The sequence below is a fragment of the Oncorhynchus masou genome, chromosome 11, assembly GCF_036934945.1.
Source record: "Oncorhynchus masou masou isolate Uvic2021 chromosome 11, UVic_Omas_1.1, whole genome shotgun sequence".
In the NCBI taxonomy this organism is placed as follows: Eukaryota; Metazoa; Chordata; class Actinopteri; order Salmoniformes; family Salmonidae; genus Oncorhynchus; species Oncorhynchus masou.
The window spans coordinates 42,138,935-42,156,782 of record NC_088222.1 but is presented as its reverse complement, the minus strand read 5'-3'; the positions used below and the strand labels follow the sequence as shown (position 1 = coordinate 42,156,782).

Genomic DNA, 17,848 nt, shown 5'->3' with positions numbered 1-17,848 from the left:
ACACACACACACACACACACACACACACACACACACACACACACACACACACTAGATTCGCTGTCGTAGGTGATTCAGGGCTAGCTAGCTGATTACCTTTCCCAGCCTACTTTATGAGTCCCATCTTCTTGGAGCCATCATGGAGCGCAATCATGGCCTCCAATAACAATATACCTCTACATAAAGAAGACGTATTTGCTGCATTTCTGTGTTTGCATGATGCGAAGCCTAATAAATTCCGCGGGATGCTCTCTCTGAGCGGTGTATCACACGACTGCAGTTGTTGTTTTCCCCCGTGGGAATACAATTGACCTTTAGTGAATTAGCCTATCCTCTGCCGGTGAGCCATCCCTCTCTGTCCCTGCTTTATGCCGCTGGAAGGAATCAAGACAGGCAGAGAAATTGACTACTCTATCTCGCAAGAGCTTGTGCAGGCGAGGGCCTCATTTGTTCAATTCCAAAATCAGTTTACCAGATGGTGTTTTGCAATTTAAGCCTTGACGAAAAAAAGTATATTTGGGGGGAGGGGTAAAATGAATTGGTTGCCATCTCTGTTTATGTATTTTCATCAATTAACAGGCGGTGGCGGCTAGGGCTCCTGACACACAATTGTTTTTATTAGCGCGGGTACATTTTATTAATGGCTTTTTCTGTTGTACGTCTCCCAAACGTTGCTTTACGAGCGTCTATTTCCATTTCTGGGTTGGGGTATAATTCTGTGACGTCTCATTCTGGTACATCATTAGTCATATACTGTATTCAATCTGAGAGAGAGCAAGGGAGGGAGTAAGGGGAGGGAGTGTGAGAGGTAGAGAAATGGAGGAAAGTAGAGAGAGAAAGAGAGAGGGATCCAGAGAGAGAGAGCGAGAGCGAGAGAGGTACATGGAGAGAAAGAGGGGAAGATAGACGTAGTGAGTGTGCTAGAGATGACTCTGTGTCTTGGAATCTGTGGACCAAACAGATAGATTCAACCTTCTTCCGCTCTGCAGGAGTGGGTCCGCATTAGAGATGACAATAACTACTGTTGCCCCTGACTACCAAAAGGACAACAGCCTGCCCCGAGGACAGGGCCAGCACAAACACTGCATGTCAAGAGGAAAATCTATTTCTTTGCCTCTCTGACAGAGAGATAGAGAAAGAGATAGCGGGAAAGAATAAGGGATCTGGAGAAATGGAGGGAAACAGTACAAAGAGGGAGGAAAAGAATAAGGGAAGCAGAAATACATATTTGGTAGAAAGAATGACAGGGGAGGGATGCGGGTATAAATGGAGACATACAGAGAAAATGGGAGCAAGATTTAACCTTTGATCAAATTTGCACAAAAAAAAGCAAAAAAAAATAGATGGCAAAATATCGATAAACATACATTTCGGAGCTGCTTTTATAGGGCAAAAAAAAGAGGCACAACAAATAGAAATGAATGACATCTGTCCCCAGTATGGATGGTACACTCTTCCAAAAGGGTTCTTCGGCTGTCCCCATAGGAGAACCCTTTTGGGTTCCATGTAGAACCCCTTTTGGGTTCCATGTAGAACCCTCTGTGGAAATAAGGGTTATACCTGGAACCAAAAAGGGTTATTCAAGGGTTATTCAAAGGGTTTTGAATGCGCAACCTCATTCCATTTAGCCATTTATTTTGCAGTGTAAATGGCAATTTAGTCATCTCTAAATGCCACCTCCCGAAGCCACCGAGTAGAGTTCAATAAAATTGCCATATACCACCATTCCAGTCCCCCTATAGACAGAAATAGAATATACTTTTGATAAACTAAGTGGCCTCTACCCCGCGTACCCTCTGCTAGATTGTTTGCCGCTACTGCCTATGATATACAGTTTAAGTCGGAAGTTTACATACACCTTAGCAAAATACATTTAAAGTTTTCACAATTCCTGACATTTAATCCTAGTAAAAATTCCCTGTCTTAGGTCAGTTAGAATCACCATTTTTTTAAGAATGTGAAATGTCAGAATAATTGTAGCGAGAATGATTTATTTCAGGTTGTATTTCTTTCATCACATTCCCAGTGGGTCAGAAGTTTGCATACACTCAATTAGTATTTGGTAGCATTGCCTTTACATTGTTTAACTTGGGTCAAACGTTTCGGGTAGCCTTCCACAAGCTTCCCACAATAAGTTGCGTGAATTTTGGCCCATTCCTCCTGACAGAGCTGGTGTAACTGAGTCAGGTTTGTAGGCCTCCTTGCTCGCACACACTTTTTCAGTTCTGCCCACAGATTTTCTATAGGATTGAGGTCTTTGTGATGGCCACTGAAGTGCACCAGTCTCTCCTGCAGCAAATCACCCCCAATACATGATGCTGCCACCCCAGTGCTTCATGGTTGGGATGGTGTTCTTCGTCTTGCAAGCATCCCCCTTTTTCCTCCAGACATAACGATGGTCATTATGGCCAAACAGTTCTATTTTTGTTTCATCAGACCAGAGGATATTTCTCAAAAAAAGTACGATCTTTGTCCCCATGTGCAGTTGCAAACTGTATTCTGCATATTTTATGGCTGTTTGGGAGCAGTGGCTTCTTCCTTGCTGAGCGGCCTTTCAGGTTATGTCGATATAGGACTCGTTTTACTGTGGATATAGATACTTTTGTACCTGTTTCCTCCAGCATCTTCACAAAGTCCTTTGCTGTTGTTCTGGGATTGATTTGCACTTTTCACACCAAAGTACGTTCATCTCTAGGAGACAGAACGCATCTCCTTCCTGAGCGGTATGACGGCTGCATGGTCTCATGGTGTTTATACTTGTGAACTATTGTTTGTACAGATGAACGTGGTACCTTCAGGCATGTGGAAATTGCTCCCAAGGATGAACCAGACTTGAGGTCTACAATTTTTTTTCCGAGATCTTGGTTGAATTCTTTTGATTTGCCCATGATGTCAAGCAAAAAGGCACTGATTTTGAAGGTAGGCCTTGAAATACATCCACAGGTACACCTCCAATTGACTCATATTATGTCAATTAGCCTATCAGAAGCTTTTAAAGCCATGATGTCATTTTCTGGAATTTTCCGAGCTGTTTTTTAAAGGCACAGTTAACTTCATGAATGTAAACTTCTGACCCAATAGAATTGTGATACAGTAAATTACAAGTAAAATAATCTGTCTGTAAACAATTGCTGGAAAAATGACTTGTGTCCTAACCGACTTGCCAAAACTATAGTTTGTTAACAAGAAATTTGTGGAGTGGTTGAAAAACGAGTTTTAATGACTCCAAAGTAAGTATATGTAAACTTCCGACTTCAACTGTATATCCACCTGCGCCAGTGGAGAAATGAAATCAGCCGGCACAGTGGATTATGACCATAACAGACTGTTCCCTCACATCTAAATACACAGTAATAATGGAACGCCCCAGAGAGTTAAAGGAAAAATCCTCTCAAAATTATATTTTGCTATTTTCATTAGTCCACTGTTGAGACAGTCCCAAAATGTTAGCAGTCAAGTTTTCAAGATATTGGACATTCAAGAAGCAAAGTATCACACTTTGCTTCTTGAAATGTGTGTGATGTCACTATACTCCTGCATAAATAAATTTGATTCTCATTAAGTGTTTAGTACATTAACCTCTATAATTGCTCCAGAGGCGCTGCACTGCACCTGACCCAATGCGCCAAGCCCTTCGGTGTGTGTCCGTGTCTTGGGGGGTTGCACTGTGAGCAGAAATACACATTTCTCTTCTATGTAAGTTAATGGAAAATATAGTACATCTTATCTTATCTAATTGCGATACTAGATTACATGAGTCTGACAAAGCAGGTAACAGCCTACTAAGACACACTCACTTGTTTGATGTGAGTCGAAGGTGTATCCAATCAGCAATGTCATTAGGTCTTTGGTTTTTCATTTAATCCAATCAGATAGCATAATCGAGCACAATGCCTAAGATTTCCCGGCTTCTGTAGATTTGTTCCAATTGTGCTGAAAATGGTCTGTCAGAAACTTTCATAGCATTTCTAGCTCAGGGCTGCTCAGCTCAAACGCCATCCTTAAGTGTTGTTTTATTTATGCACATTTCAAAGATTTGGAATTGCAGTGCTGAAAATGGCCTTCAGCAAATAGTTTCTGACAATGAGAGTTGTTATGAACAAAGAGAGAGAATTGCAATTGCAAGTTAATTTACTAGCCGTCGCAAATTACTTTATGTGGCACTAAGTTGAAAACCTAATGGTTATAGTTAGGGCTCTATTCAATCTGTATTGCTGAAGTGTTACAGATTGAGTGATAGAAATGTAAATATCATTTCCTATTGAGCCGTCATCTGCAGCGTTTACCGTGAATGCAGTCTCCACTAACGCAAAAACATTGCTGTAACACTGAAATTCCACAATACAGATTGAATAGAGCACTTAGTCCACAATAGTATGGTAACCAAGATGTCGTATTGACCTGGTAATTGACTTTAAATGTAATTGAATAATGATGATTTGTGGCATCATCGTGTTGTGTTGTCATGCTCATGTGACCCTTTTCAGGAAGCCACGGGTATGTCGCACATCACTACTTCACAGAGAGGCATTTGAACTTCTTAAAAGTTTGATCAAATTGTGTTTTTTTGTCTGGCAGAAATGCCCTCTGGAACATGTGAATTTTCATGTACCTTAATAACAAACTTGTATTCCATCTGTAAATACGAATACAATTATTAGTCCAGTTGGTTTAGCTATGGATAAAGGGGGGAACCTTCCCGATGGCCAGGATTGGCTAAGATAATAGATGGGCTGGACATGCTGGGAGATGAGTTTGGATTGGTCTGCCATGTAGCTTGCTTCTGTCTATAAAGTGACCTGATCAGTATGTGTTGATAATCCTTTCTACCGTGGCTTTTTTGAAGGGTTTAACGTTAGCCATCAAGAACTAGAAAAGTTTAGATACTTTTCTCAACAACATTGATACCCTGAATTTAGCAGGTGCTATCGACAGATCATTTTGAGAAGAAGATCTGCACACGCCACGGTCAGTGTGAACCGGAGTGACTTGACACAATGCTGGCCAAACAAAATGGAGTTAAATGGTTCCAGTCTGCCGTCGTTTTCATTGCAAGTTAAAGCATACTGTTCGCTAGCTAGCGAACGTTAGTTTGTTGTCTCCCTATCTAACGTTACGTGTATGATCTGTGTAGTAATGTTATTTGAATCAGAAAACAATTTGCATTGCTAGTTATAGCCTAATGTTAGCTGGCTAGTTAACGTTGAACCTAGTTGGTTAGCTTTAGCTACCTGCATAGTCATACTACAGTTATGACAATCAGTTTGTATTCGTAGTAGTACGAGTTGAGATTATGCTGGTTCATTGTTTAGCTAGCTAGCTAGCTAGCTACATGTCCAAACAAAATACTCTACTTTGCCAGATGATTACACGACCTACCAAGTCAGTTAGGTTTGTCTGGGGGTGATTACGGCCATGTATTGTATTTCATGTGTAGATGTGTACATGTCTAAACAATAGTGACCCATCCACATAGCTAGATGGTGGTTATAGCATTTATTTCACATGAACCATCAATTTAGACAGGTGTGTCTGGGTAAGCATCATCTAGTAATTATCTGGACATATTTCTGTTTTTGATATTGCTACTATGCAAATATGCACTGTACCGCTCACACCTTCTGTATCCTATGCATGTGACAAATAAACTTAGATATTATTTGATAGTGTGTGTTTACCAGAGACAGTAATGTGAAGAACAACATGACCTGCACCAAAGTCAGATTAGGATATAGGCCAAGGACGAGATAAAGAGTATTTTTTACCTGGAGTCTTTCCTTATTGTAGGCTACTTCTCAAAATCTTAAGTTGTTTACTACACCACTCACTCTGTTTTGTTCATGGCCTCACGTATATCCTTGAAAAAATGGGTGGGGCTAAGGCTTAAAAGGGTGTGAACGATGCGTAACAAAGAAGAGCTCTCCAGTAGGTGTATCAAAATATTCAAGGGCCATTTTCTCAAAAGTAGGATTGTCAACTTTCAAAGCAGAATTGAATTCCAATTGTTTCTTAACTGCAGTGTATGATATACAATTTGCTAGCTCTGAGGCTCTACTTTTATCCAATGTAAAAAACACAATTGTTTCAACATCAATTACAGATCAACTGGTTGACTCACAGCCTACAAATACCAGGGCCCATTGTCCATGTAGTCGTATTCATTCATTCTGATCTAAAAGGCAAAACTGATCCTAGAATAGCACTCTTACTCTGAGATGCTCGGTACTTACGGCCTCAGATCTAGAGGACTCATTGGTACTTTGTCAGTGTTTCTCCTAGACAGAAACCAATTCAAGTTTGGGGGGAATTAAAGTAAGCCAAAGCAATAGTAAGGACAGACATTGAATCTGCAGCAACTGGTTTTGAGGAGGTGAGCCAAGATTACAGGAGTTGTAACAAAAAAAGGAAATATATTGCCTGTTCATTGCAACAGGTACACGATAATACAAGGAAGGCAGGGGAGAGATCAGAGCTAAATGTATCACCGTACCTGCATTCTGTATAACAGGAAATAGGATCAAATGAGGGATTCCATGAACGATCCTACTAAGTTGATTGCGAATGTATTTTGAGGAGTGGCAAGGGACATGAACTTTTCCAGTCACTAAGGCTGCGATTACACAGGCAGCCCAATTCAGATTTTTTCTTCTTCTCACTAATTGGTCTTTTGACCAAATAGATTAGCTCTGAAAAAGTGCTGATGTGAAAAGATCTGATGTGATTGATCAAAACATCAATTCATGGAAAAAAAGATAAGAATTGGGCTGCCTGTGTGAATGCTGCCTAAAAGTGATATTATGCACCTCATTTGAGGAAAGACGAGTCTATTTGTCTACAGGACATGAATGTGAATAGCTGGATGGGAAGAGAAGGGAGTCGTCTGCCTGTCCCCGTCTCCGCTCTTTTGTTTGAGCGTATGAAAATATGCCGGCATAGTCAACCCGCAGGAAACACAAAGGAGATATGTAATCCCTGGCTCAGACAGGGCAGGATACAGCCCAGATCGTGATAAGCTTGTGAGAGCAACAGGAGAGGGAGAGAGAGAGAGAGAAAGAGAGGGGCGATTCAAAGCCAGGACAGGCCGAAAATATTTTTTGGTATCTCCGATTGTTCTGTCAATGTTCACATATATACTTCACTGGGAGGAATGATATTTGTCATGCTTTTTACATCTGTATCACATCTTTTGAACATAATGATGAGCTTGGCAATGTTAGGTACTTTAGGTCCTATATATGCCTCCTGTAAGATCTTACGATCTGTGAATTGTACATGACATAGACAACATCTTGGTGTCATGATACTCCTAATCTCAAAAGCACACTTTTCATTTTAAGACATATTGTTTGTAACAATATACTGTACAAGTACATACAATTTCCAGAGTGGGCTCTCTGCTAATTCTAAATTATAAGCTATTTTATGAGCAACACCAACACAGTAAATGGGAAAACGGATTCAAATGGAACTCCCTCTGCTGCTGATTTTCTGAAAGTGCAATCCTAAAGGAGGGCTGTGATTGGTTAATGGCCTACTATGTCAATTTCTATGTATAAAATGGGTCATATCATTAAAAATACCAGAGAGTCCACTCTGGAAATTTGACATGTTTGAAGAGTATATTATTCCAAACAAGTAGCTTAGTGGTTAGAGTGTTGGGCCAGTAACTAGAAAGGTTGCTGGATCGAATTCCGGAGTTGACAACGTATAAATCTGTCGTTCCGCCCCTGAACAAGGCAGTTAACCCACTGTTCCCCAGTAGGCTGTCATTGTAAATAATAATTTGTTCTTAACTGACTTGCCTAGTTAAATAAAGGTTGCATTTGAAAAAAAAATAAGAAAAATAAAAAGGGTACTTTTTAGATATTCACATTTTTATGTTGAATAAATTAATGCGAACATTTGTTTTTCTGAATCTAGATATACCTCCATATTTGAGTGCACACATAAGATGTTGTCTGTATCACATTACGGTTCACAGATCACAGGGTCTTACAGGAGGCATATACATAGGTCTAAATAGGGACTAAAATGTCCGCTTTCATCTTAAAAAATATAAATAATTGTTATACAAATGTAAAAAGCATGTCAAACATCCTTCCCTCTAATTAACTTTCTATGTGAGAATTGCCAGAACAATCTGAGACACCTAGAATATTTTTTTGGGGCGTAGATGGGGGAGGGAATAGATGGGGGAGGGGGGGGGGGGGAATACAGAGGGAGGGCGAGAGGGAGGGAGAGAAAGGGGGGAGAGAGGGGGAGGATAAGAAAGGGATAGAGAGAGAGAGAGAGAGAGAGAGGAGGGAGAGAGAGAGCGGCTGATCATTTTAGTGAGAGAAATGTGATGGGTGCGAGCGGGCGGATGATGAGTGCCATTGACAGCCCCGCGCTGCAGTGGGAGGAGGGAGCCGAGGCCTGGCCCCTCCAGTGCGACTCTGTTATTATTATCGTTTCTCAGAATCTTATCAGGACCGGCTGACGGCAAATATTTATCTCTTTTCCTCACACTCTCTTTCTTGTTTGCTCACAAACACACACACAGGCATGCACAAGGGGGTGTCAGGTCACACATTACAGTGGGTAATGGTAACAATAGAATGAGAACACATAAATACGCATGCACTCACACAGTGTGGGTGGTGGAAGTGGTGGTGTTTGTGGTGAGGGTCGGGTTTGGTGGGTATGAGGGTATCGCATATGCACACAAACAACGCACACACAACCACAAAACACACAGGGAGGTGGTGGGAGGTGATACTGTACCTGCAGTGGCTTCAGGGAGGGAGATGGTTGTGGTGGTGGGAGTGGTGGTAGTAGCTGTAGTGGGTATAGGGGTAGTGGTGGGGGCATCTGGATGAAGAAAACAAATACATGACAGACAAGGAAACTAATGAGTAAACCATGAAAACAAAAGACACAATGAAACAGACCTGGGTCCAAATACTATTTGAAACCTTTTAAATACTTGTAGTGTTCGCTTTACCCCTCTAGATTTCCAGTTGGACAGGGTTTGCATTTCTGAGACTATTGTATTGGTCCATGAAGCCAGCCAGCATAATCGAGCACAGATAAAATATCTGAAATTATTTCGAATAGTATTTGAACCCAGGTCTGCAATAATATGAAACAATTCTGATGGGGAAATTATTAATTCATACCAGTGGCAGTGCATTTGTTTGCCTTTAAGCCAGTCATAAACCAAGCTATATCATTTTTTAAAGACTAAATTAAGGGATTCATTCCGGGTGGTTAAGGTTCAGGTTAGGGTGTCCAAATGTGTCAATGAATCTCTCCTACGCATGCTGTTGGCATAATAATAATAACAACAAGCCCATCACAGAAAAAAACTGCAGTCCATTCGTAAAGTATTCAGACCCCTTCCCTCTTCCACATTTTGTTATGTTACAGCCTCATTACAAAATTGATTAAATATATATATTTTTATCAATCTACACAATATTCCAAAATGACAAAGCGGAAACAGGTGAGTTTAACGGATGTGAAACGGCTAGCTAGTTAGCAGTGGTGCGCGCTAAATAGCGTTTCAATTGGTGACGTCACTTGCTCTGAGACCTTGAAGTAGTGGTTCACCTTTCTCCGCAAGGGCCGTGGCTTTTGTGTAGAGATGGGTAACGATGCTTCGAGGGTGACTTTTGATGTGTGCAGAGGGTCCCTGGTTCTCGCCCGGGTTGGGGCGAGGGGACGGACTAAAGTTATACTGTTACACTCAGGTGTATCCTGTTTCCATTGATCATCCTTGAGATGTTTCTATAACTTGATTAAAGTCCACCTGTGGTAAATTCAATTGATTGGACATGATTTGGAAAGTCACACACCTGTCTATATAAGGTCCCACAGTTGACAGTGCGTTCCAGAGAAAAAAACCAAGCTATGAGGTCGAAGGAATTGTCTGTAGAACTCTGAGACAGGATTATGTTGAGGCACTGATCGGCGGAAGGGTACCAAAACGTTTCTGCAGCATTGAAGGTCCCCAAGAACACAGTGGCCTCCATCATTCTTAAATGGAAGAAGTTTGGAACCACCAAGTCTCTTCCTAGAGCTGGCCGCCCGGAGAACTGAGCAATTGGGAGAAAAGGGCCTTTGTCAGGGAAGTGACCATGAGCCCGATGGTTACTCTGACAGAGCTCCAGAGTTCTTCTATGGATATGGGAGAACCTTCCAGAAGGAAACCATCTCCGCAGCACTCCACCAATCAGGCCTTTATGGTAGAGTGGCCAGACGGAAGCCACTCCCCTGTAAAAGGCCCATGACAGCCCGCTTGGAGTTTGCGAAAAGGCACCCAAAGGGCTCTCAGACCATGAAAAACAAGATTCTCTGGTCTGATGTAACCAAGATTGAACTCTTTGGCCTGAATGCCATTCCTACGGTGCAGCATGGTGGCAGCAACCTCATCCTGTGGGGATGTTTGTCAGCGGCAGGGACCTGGAGACTAGTCAGGATCGATGGAAAGATGAACGGAGCAAAGTATAGAGAGATCCTTGATAAAAACCTGCTCCAGAGTGCTCAGGACTGGGGTGAAGGTTCAACTTCGAACAGGACAACGACCCTAAGCACATAGCCAAGACATCACAGACGTGGTTTCAGGACAAGTTTCTGAATGTCCTTGAGTAGTCCAGCCAAAACCCAGACCGATCGAACATCTCTGGAGAGACCTGAAAATAGCTGTGCAGCGACCATCCCCATCCAACCTGACAGAGCTTGAGAGGATCTGCAGAGAAGAATGGGAGAAACTCCCCAAATACAGGTGTGCTAAGATTGTAGCGTCATACTCAAGAAGACTTGAGGTTGTAATCTCTGCCAAAGGATCTTCGACAAAGTACTGAGTAAAGGGTCCGAATATTTATGTAAATGTGATATTTCATATTATAAAAAAATATCTATTTTTTACACAAACATCTATAAAACAGTTTTTGCTTTGTGATTATGGGGTATTGTTTATAGATTGATGAGGGGAAAAACGACTTAATTAATTTTAGAATAAGGCTGTAACGTAACAAAATGTGGAATAAGTGAAGGGGTGTGAATACTTTCCAAATGCACTGTATAAAACCAAAACTCAATAATTAAAAAAAACATGATGGACATGATAAGTGATGAAAATGCACTGTCCAAGTCTCAAAACATCAACAAACATACAAATTGGCGCAATGTGAGGTCCGATGGAGGAAGGGACGTTCAGCACACATACTTTCAACTCGAGGACTACCCCCCCCAGTTGCATTTTCCATTTACTTCATTAGTCGACTCGACCCCCCACCAATAACTGTAGGGGGAAATCAAAAGTGACATTCTCTCAGTTGGACTGGTGGTGCTGCATTGATAAGAACTTGGGGCTGAGGCTTGCGGTGAGGAGAGAGCCTCGTCACTTGTCATGCTGCTCAGTTGCCTGAGAGTGTAGCGAAAAACAGGGGGAAGTGTTGAAGGAGTGCAGAGAGCGAGTGATTGCAGCATTTTCTCCCCGAGGATGAGAGAGACACAACCAAACAGGTTAATGAAACGAGGGGAAATAAAGAGCGAGAATGAGAGAGAGGGAGGGGGATGGAGAGAAGGAGAGAGAGAGAGGGGGATGGAGAGAAGGAGAGAGAGGGAGGGGATGGAGAGAAGGAGAGAGAGGGAGGGGGATGGAGAGAAGGAGAGAGAGGGAGGGGGATAGAGAGAAGGAGAGAGAGGGAGGGGGATGGAGAGAAGGAGAGAGAGGGAGGGGGATGGAGAGAAGGAGAGAGAGGGAGGGGGATGGAGAGAAGGAGAGAGAGGGAGGGGATGGAGAGAAGGAGAGAGAGGGAGGGGGATGGAGAGAAGGAGAGAGAGGGAGGGGGATGGAGAGAAGGGAGAGAGGGAGGGGGATAGAGAGAAGGAGAGAGAGGGAGGGGGATGGAGAGAAGGAGAGAGAGGGAGGGGGATGGAGAGAAGGAGAGAGAGAGGGAGGGGGATGGAGAGAGGGAGGGGGATGAAGAGAAGGAGAGAGAGGGAGGGGGATGGAGAGAAGGAGAGAGAGGGAGGGGGATGGAGAGAAGGAGAGAGAGGGAGGGGGATGGAGAGAAGGAGAGAGAGGGAGAGTGGGAGTGAAATAGAGTTAGAGAGTATTTTCTGTTGTGCTAACAGGCGTGAATGGTGACGTGCGCCCACGGCCGCACAACTGTTTTGCCTGTCTGTCCTCGTCCAGCCAGACAGATACCACTGTGTTAACATCTGTGGAGGTGGGTGGAAATTGGCCAACAGCTTCCCTTCCTCACTCCCTCTCTACTTTCCTTGTTGTCTGAGTTCTATCAGAACATCACGGCAGGAGGGCCCAGAGACACTTTCCAACTGACGAGGAGGACTTGGAGGACTGGGAGGCTGGCAGGGACACATCAGAGAGACGGTGACGGCAAAAAACGAGGTCTTCAAACATGCTGCGTTTACCAACAAGCCTTTCAAATATCCCTGACAGGATACACACAAATATTTCAAATACCTCATTCCAAATGCATGTCAATTAAATTGAATGAATACTACCCATCCCTGCAGGAAAATGCAGCTTGAAAGTAAAGAAATTGAGAAATAGTGTTTGTATCTGCTGAAATGGAGGGGTCACTTTCTCCTCCGTTTTTATTGCTTTCAGTTGTTCTGACTGACAGTTTGTAATACCAGCTGCAACTGGTGTGTCTGAAATTAGCATACGCTGGTGGACTGTTTTCATAGGTTTTGAATGATTTCGGATAGCTTTGGCAATGACTTCACGTCAACTTTCAGAATTTTCCCATAGGGTTCTGGTCAAAAGTAGTGCGCTATATGGAAATATGGTGCCATTTGGGACGCATCCCAAGGCTATTGAACTACAGCTGTAGGAGCTTAATTATATCACCCTGTTGCAGGAGAAATTCCCTGCAATGCAGGAAATGTAAAATGTCTAGTGTATTTGAGGTCTGTAATTTCCAGACTTGATTTTCCCAAACTAAAAATATGTCAATCCCTACAAAAATGTCCATTCATTAAAATCCACATAATACTTCACATTTCCTGTTGCTGAAAATTGTCTCAAATTAAGATCATATATCTTGCAACACTTTCATTTACTCTCGTGCAAACACATAACTCAAATCCTGACCCTAACCTAATCATAACCAATAGATTTGCTGGTGCCATTTCCCTTCTAGTTTTCCTGATTGAAACACGTTCTTTCATTTTACTAAGATCCATCAAATCACAGTGGGCATCAATCGATCTTTCCAAACGTTCCTTCACGTCAACAACACTCAAAGGTGGTGGCCATCTTGTGATCCAAGGGTCACATTCTCTCTACGACAGCCCACCTAGGCTACCGTTGGTATATCTGTAGCACATTCCCTCTTACCTACTTGGTGTGTAACAACAAGTGGCGCAGCGTTCTAAGGCACTGTATCTCAGTGCAAGAGGCGTCACTACAGACCCTGGTTCGATTCCAGGCTGTTTCGCAACTGGCTGCAACTATGTATGTGATAGATGCAAACACACACACTAGATACTAATGTATGTAAAGTATTTTGTCTGTAATGTCTTTTTCATTATGTGTCGGACCCCAGTAAGACGAGCTGTAGCCATTGGCGTCGGCTAATGTGGATACTAATAAAAATTGAATAAAGGGTGGTCGAGTTTGGTGGCATATTTCTCCAAGGGAGAGGTACTTGAAGAGATTTGTTTGTTTGGCATGTCAATAAAGTACTTTTATGGATCATGGGTTGTCAGAACTAAGTTGTTACCTGTCCCAAACTCCCTGTGATTAACAAGGCATGCCTCGACAGGGCAGTTGCTTTCACGCTGTTTCTCGGAACAGTGCACCCATGTTGATTACCTCTGCCAAAGGTGAGACAGAAGGTGGCTTGGGGAGTAGAAGTGGCGTGATAAGTTTCTACCACAACGGAGGAATTCAGCTTGGCATTAAGAAATGGAAAATAGATTGGTGAAGTGCTTGATTATGGTTGATCACCTTGTCAGTGAAAAGGAGTATATTTAAACTGCAGTATATTTAGGTACATTCGACAAAGAGGAACAGCTGTAATATATTTTATTGTAATATATTATGTTTGGCTCCCAGAGTCCTTTTTGGTTGTTCAGCCTATATTTTGTTAATGACCAGTTAATCGTTTGGACATTCCCCCCAAAAAAGTACATTCATCTTCACCCAACACATTATAAAATAGATACATGCGTAAAGAAGTGAGTAATTCCATGTGAGAGAAAGCTAGGGAGATGTGCAAAGTCCCCATGAATCCAGCCAGGAGCGGTCTCAGAAGCAAACCAAGCCGGCCTTGAGGTGATCTGAATTTGTATTCGAACACACTCTCTAATATTCATTTTTAATTACTAACAAAGAACATATTCCATTCCTGTAAACAGAGGTTTGAAAAAAGAATGGCTGAACGGACAAATAGGGAAGCCTATCTCGCGGCGGGAGCCGGCGAACTGGGCTTGCGCCACTGATGAGTTTCACACGTGTCAGGAGCTGACAAACTTGAGCTCAGAAGTGACGCTACTTAATTGGTTTTTATCCCGTAATAAACTGTGAGGCCCAGCAGATGTTTGGGATCATCGGTGTCAATAGCTCATTAAAAACTTGGCAGCGATAATAAGATCTATACTTTCCCTGCTTCCAAACCTCCAAACAAGCTCGACTAGAGTGAATGTTCACTAAGGTGTCCCTTAAAAAAAGCAGTACTCCATGCTACCCACTTTTCCAATGATGTTGTATCAAATGCAGTGGAAGCTTACAGAGTTTTAAATATGGGGAGATGCGTGTGAGTTTTCCTGTTAAATCACTGTGGATTGTTTACCAGGGCAGATTATGAATCAGCATCCCGGGCCCAGAGAGCTTGGAGCGGAGGCTGCATTAAAATACTGGGACTGCCTGACAGAGAATATCCCTCCACAGTCACGCTAAATGCTAAGAAACTCAAGAAATTGAGAGTTTCTCACTTCCTGTGTCTCTTGTTTTTATCCCCTTAGACAGCCGAGTACAAACAGACCTCTGGAAATTAGCTGAGGTGATACAGCCGAGACACACAGATGTAGGGAGGAGAGAGGCAAGCAGGCAACGTCTCAATTAATACATTTTTTAAAAATGTATCCTTTATTTAGCTAGGCAAGTCAGTTAAGAACAAATTATTATTTACAATGACGGCCTCGGAACAGTGGGTTAACTGCCTTGGCCAGGACGACAGCTACCTGCCACCCCTTTAACCAAGGGATTGATGTGGGACTGGCAAACTGACACATGTGGGGGTAGTAAAAGAATCTCACTCAATAAGGGGCAGAGTAAAAGTCAATGAAGAAAACACAGAACAATCTGGCTAATAGAGCACTTAAAGTAAAGTGTACTTTGGGCTGTTGATTTCCCTACCAGCCACCTGCTGGAGTCACACAGCTTTATATATTGGAGAGAAGCAGGAAGAGTGGAAAGAAATCTGGTCAAATCTCCTAAATGTCTACCAAACATTCTCTTCCTGAGCTCATTAAAAGTGTATCGCCTTTGGTTTCCAATGTCCAAAGGCGAAAGCAGATTGAAGAGGTAAACGAAAGAGCCACACGGTACAGCTTTCGTTCAGACAGAAATCACTCCTTTTCTTACTCAATCATTCCAGAGAGTTATGAAGAAGTGTGGAGATGCCCAGAGAGCTTGGAGCGCAGGCTGCATTAAAATGCTGGGACTGTCTGACAGAGAATATCATTCCAGAGAGTTATGAAGTGTGGAGATGGGTGAATAACGTTACACTCCAGCACAATAACACTAACTAAAACACTAACTAACTAATAACACTCTCCCACTCCCAAAAGAGCGCCATGGGGGTAGTTGACTCCAATTTAAAAGCTTATGAACAGCACGGGGGACTGACCGCCCCCCTCTATTCGCCCTGGCAGATAGCAGGCGACTCTTACCGAGGCCCTTCTGTCGCCTGCACAGCAATGGGACGGTGCCCGGCATTCGCAGCGCAAAGAACCTCTCCCAAATCTGCCAGCTGCACGATATGACAAACAAGAGTGATGGGGCCTCTCTTCTCCTAACTAGGAGGAGTGGAGGAGAAAAGAATAGGGGAGGAAAATAACTAGTCTCCGGCAACGGCACCACGCTAACAACGGTCATTGGAAGCCAACGGCACACCTGCAGCGAATGCTTGTCTCACGCAATCAACGGGTGGACAATTACGCTTTAATAAAGACGGTGTGGAGGTTACAAGGGGGAAAGTCCCTCGTGGAGACAACTCATCTGTTTTGAATGGCATCCCTTTGTATGTTTACTTAATTGTGTTCATTTTTGTTGCAGGGAGAGACTGAGACTGGAATCCCTCTGCAAATTAGCCACCTTTGCTGGACTAAATCAATGCCATCTTGCATTGTGGGAAGCAGTACACTGCACTAATTATGCAATTAGTTATTCAACCAGAAAGATGAAGAGGAGCTCTCTCTTCCATATGGAAGGCTGATATTTCTATACATTTGCGTGTCTGTAGATGGGCGTGATTATGGGTGTCACAGTAGCCAATAGCCACCTCTGACATGATCTAATAGTCTACAATTGATCTCAGGTTATCTGCCTTGTAAATTGAAGCGCCAGCCAACCCCTAACCAGGAGGAAATATTGGCCCCCAGAATCTAATGAAAGAGCACAAGACCCTGGTTAAGAATGGGGGTTGGAGGAGGGTGTCAAGATGAGATAATTTATGGCTTCATTATAATGGCTGGCTGATGATATTGGTTCTGGCTGTGGCAGGACTGCACATGTTGTTTCCCTACAGCTGCTGTGCTGTAGATTGTCTCCAGTTAGGCTTCCTGATCAGGAGTTACATCTGATGCTGCTTTACCTTGCTTGGCTGCCTCTAGAGAGTAAACAACTGTAAAACACGTGTTGTTGCCTGGCCGGGAATAAAGATATGTATCCTAATACTAGGTTAGGGTGTGCGGCGAAAGGTTGCTGGTTTGAATCCCAGTGCCGGCAAGGTGGAAAAATCTGCCATTCTGCACTTGAGCAGGGCAGTTAACCCCCAACAACTGTTCCCTATGAGCCGTGGACATCGATTTAGGCAGCCCCTCGCAACTCTCTGATTAAATGCGGAAGACACATTTCGGTTGAATGCATTCAGTTGTGCAACTGACTAGTAAATCCCCCTTTCCCTAAATAGGAAACGCTGTCTCTTTATTTGCGACAATATTTTTCGTTATGTTCTTCATTTTCCAAGCCAGTGTGTAGATAGGTTGAAGACAAAAAAGGTTACTGTAAAGGGTCCGATACATTGGTTCAGCTCTGGCTGTGTGTCTCCGTACAGGGGGAATTAATTCTGTATTGGCCACACAACAATATGACTTCCAGCTTGACTCAGGTCGGGTGTTGGCGGTTGAGATAAACACAGAAAAGCACATACTCCAGACCAGTTTAGGGGAGTGTCTCGTCCATAGTAGCAATCAATCTTCAGCGCCGACGTTGACGCCAGGGGCAGGAGGAGGAAACCCCCGGAAGCATCGCAGGAGGAAGGGGAGGAAGTGTAGAGAGCTGAGAGAAGAACTAGAGCGACATGCCGCCGGGCACGGCGCAATAAAAGCCAGAGCTAGTAAAGGAAGGAGGTCCTCTTTATTGGGTTAGGGACGCCTCTGTAAACTGGTTGCTAAATCTCATTCGACTGCAGGGGCCCACCAATTTTCCTTTACCGACGGGCCGCTTGAAGAAATGGGTACCGGGGAATGCATTCTTTCTCCCGGTAACCAAGTTAGTGTCAACTGCCCTGCCGTTGCTCTCCATCACTTAGCTTCACAATAGTCGGGGAAACAAACGTATTAGAGGGATGGGGGCCGGGGTTATATCAGTTCTGCCTGTCAACTA

At 43.2% G+C, this 17,848-nt stretch overlaps 1 protein-coding gene across 4 annotated transcripts in view; it reads right to left on the bottom strand.

Moving 5' to 3' along the window:
• Positions 1-17,848, bottom strand: part of LOC135548715 (cell adhesion molecule 1-like) — a 432,426-nt gene that overhangs the window by 29,440 nt on the left and 385,138 nt on the right. For 3 of the 4 annotated variants that reach the window (XM_064978573.1, XM_064978576.1, XM_064978574.1), the window contains one exon: positions 8,764-8,850. The exons of the other annotated variant lie outside the window; for it this stretch is intronic. In XM_064978573.1, coding sequence (XP_064834645.1) covers positions 8,764-8,850 — 87 coding nt within the window. The remainder of the gene's footprint in view (positions 1-8,763; positions 8,851-17,848) is intronic. 4 annotated transcript variants of the gene reach the window in all.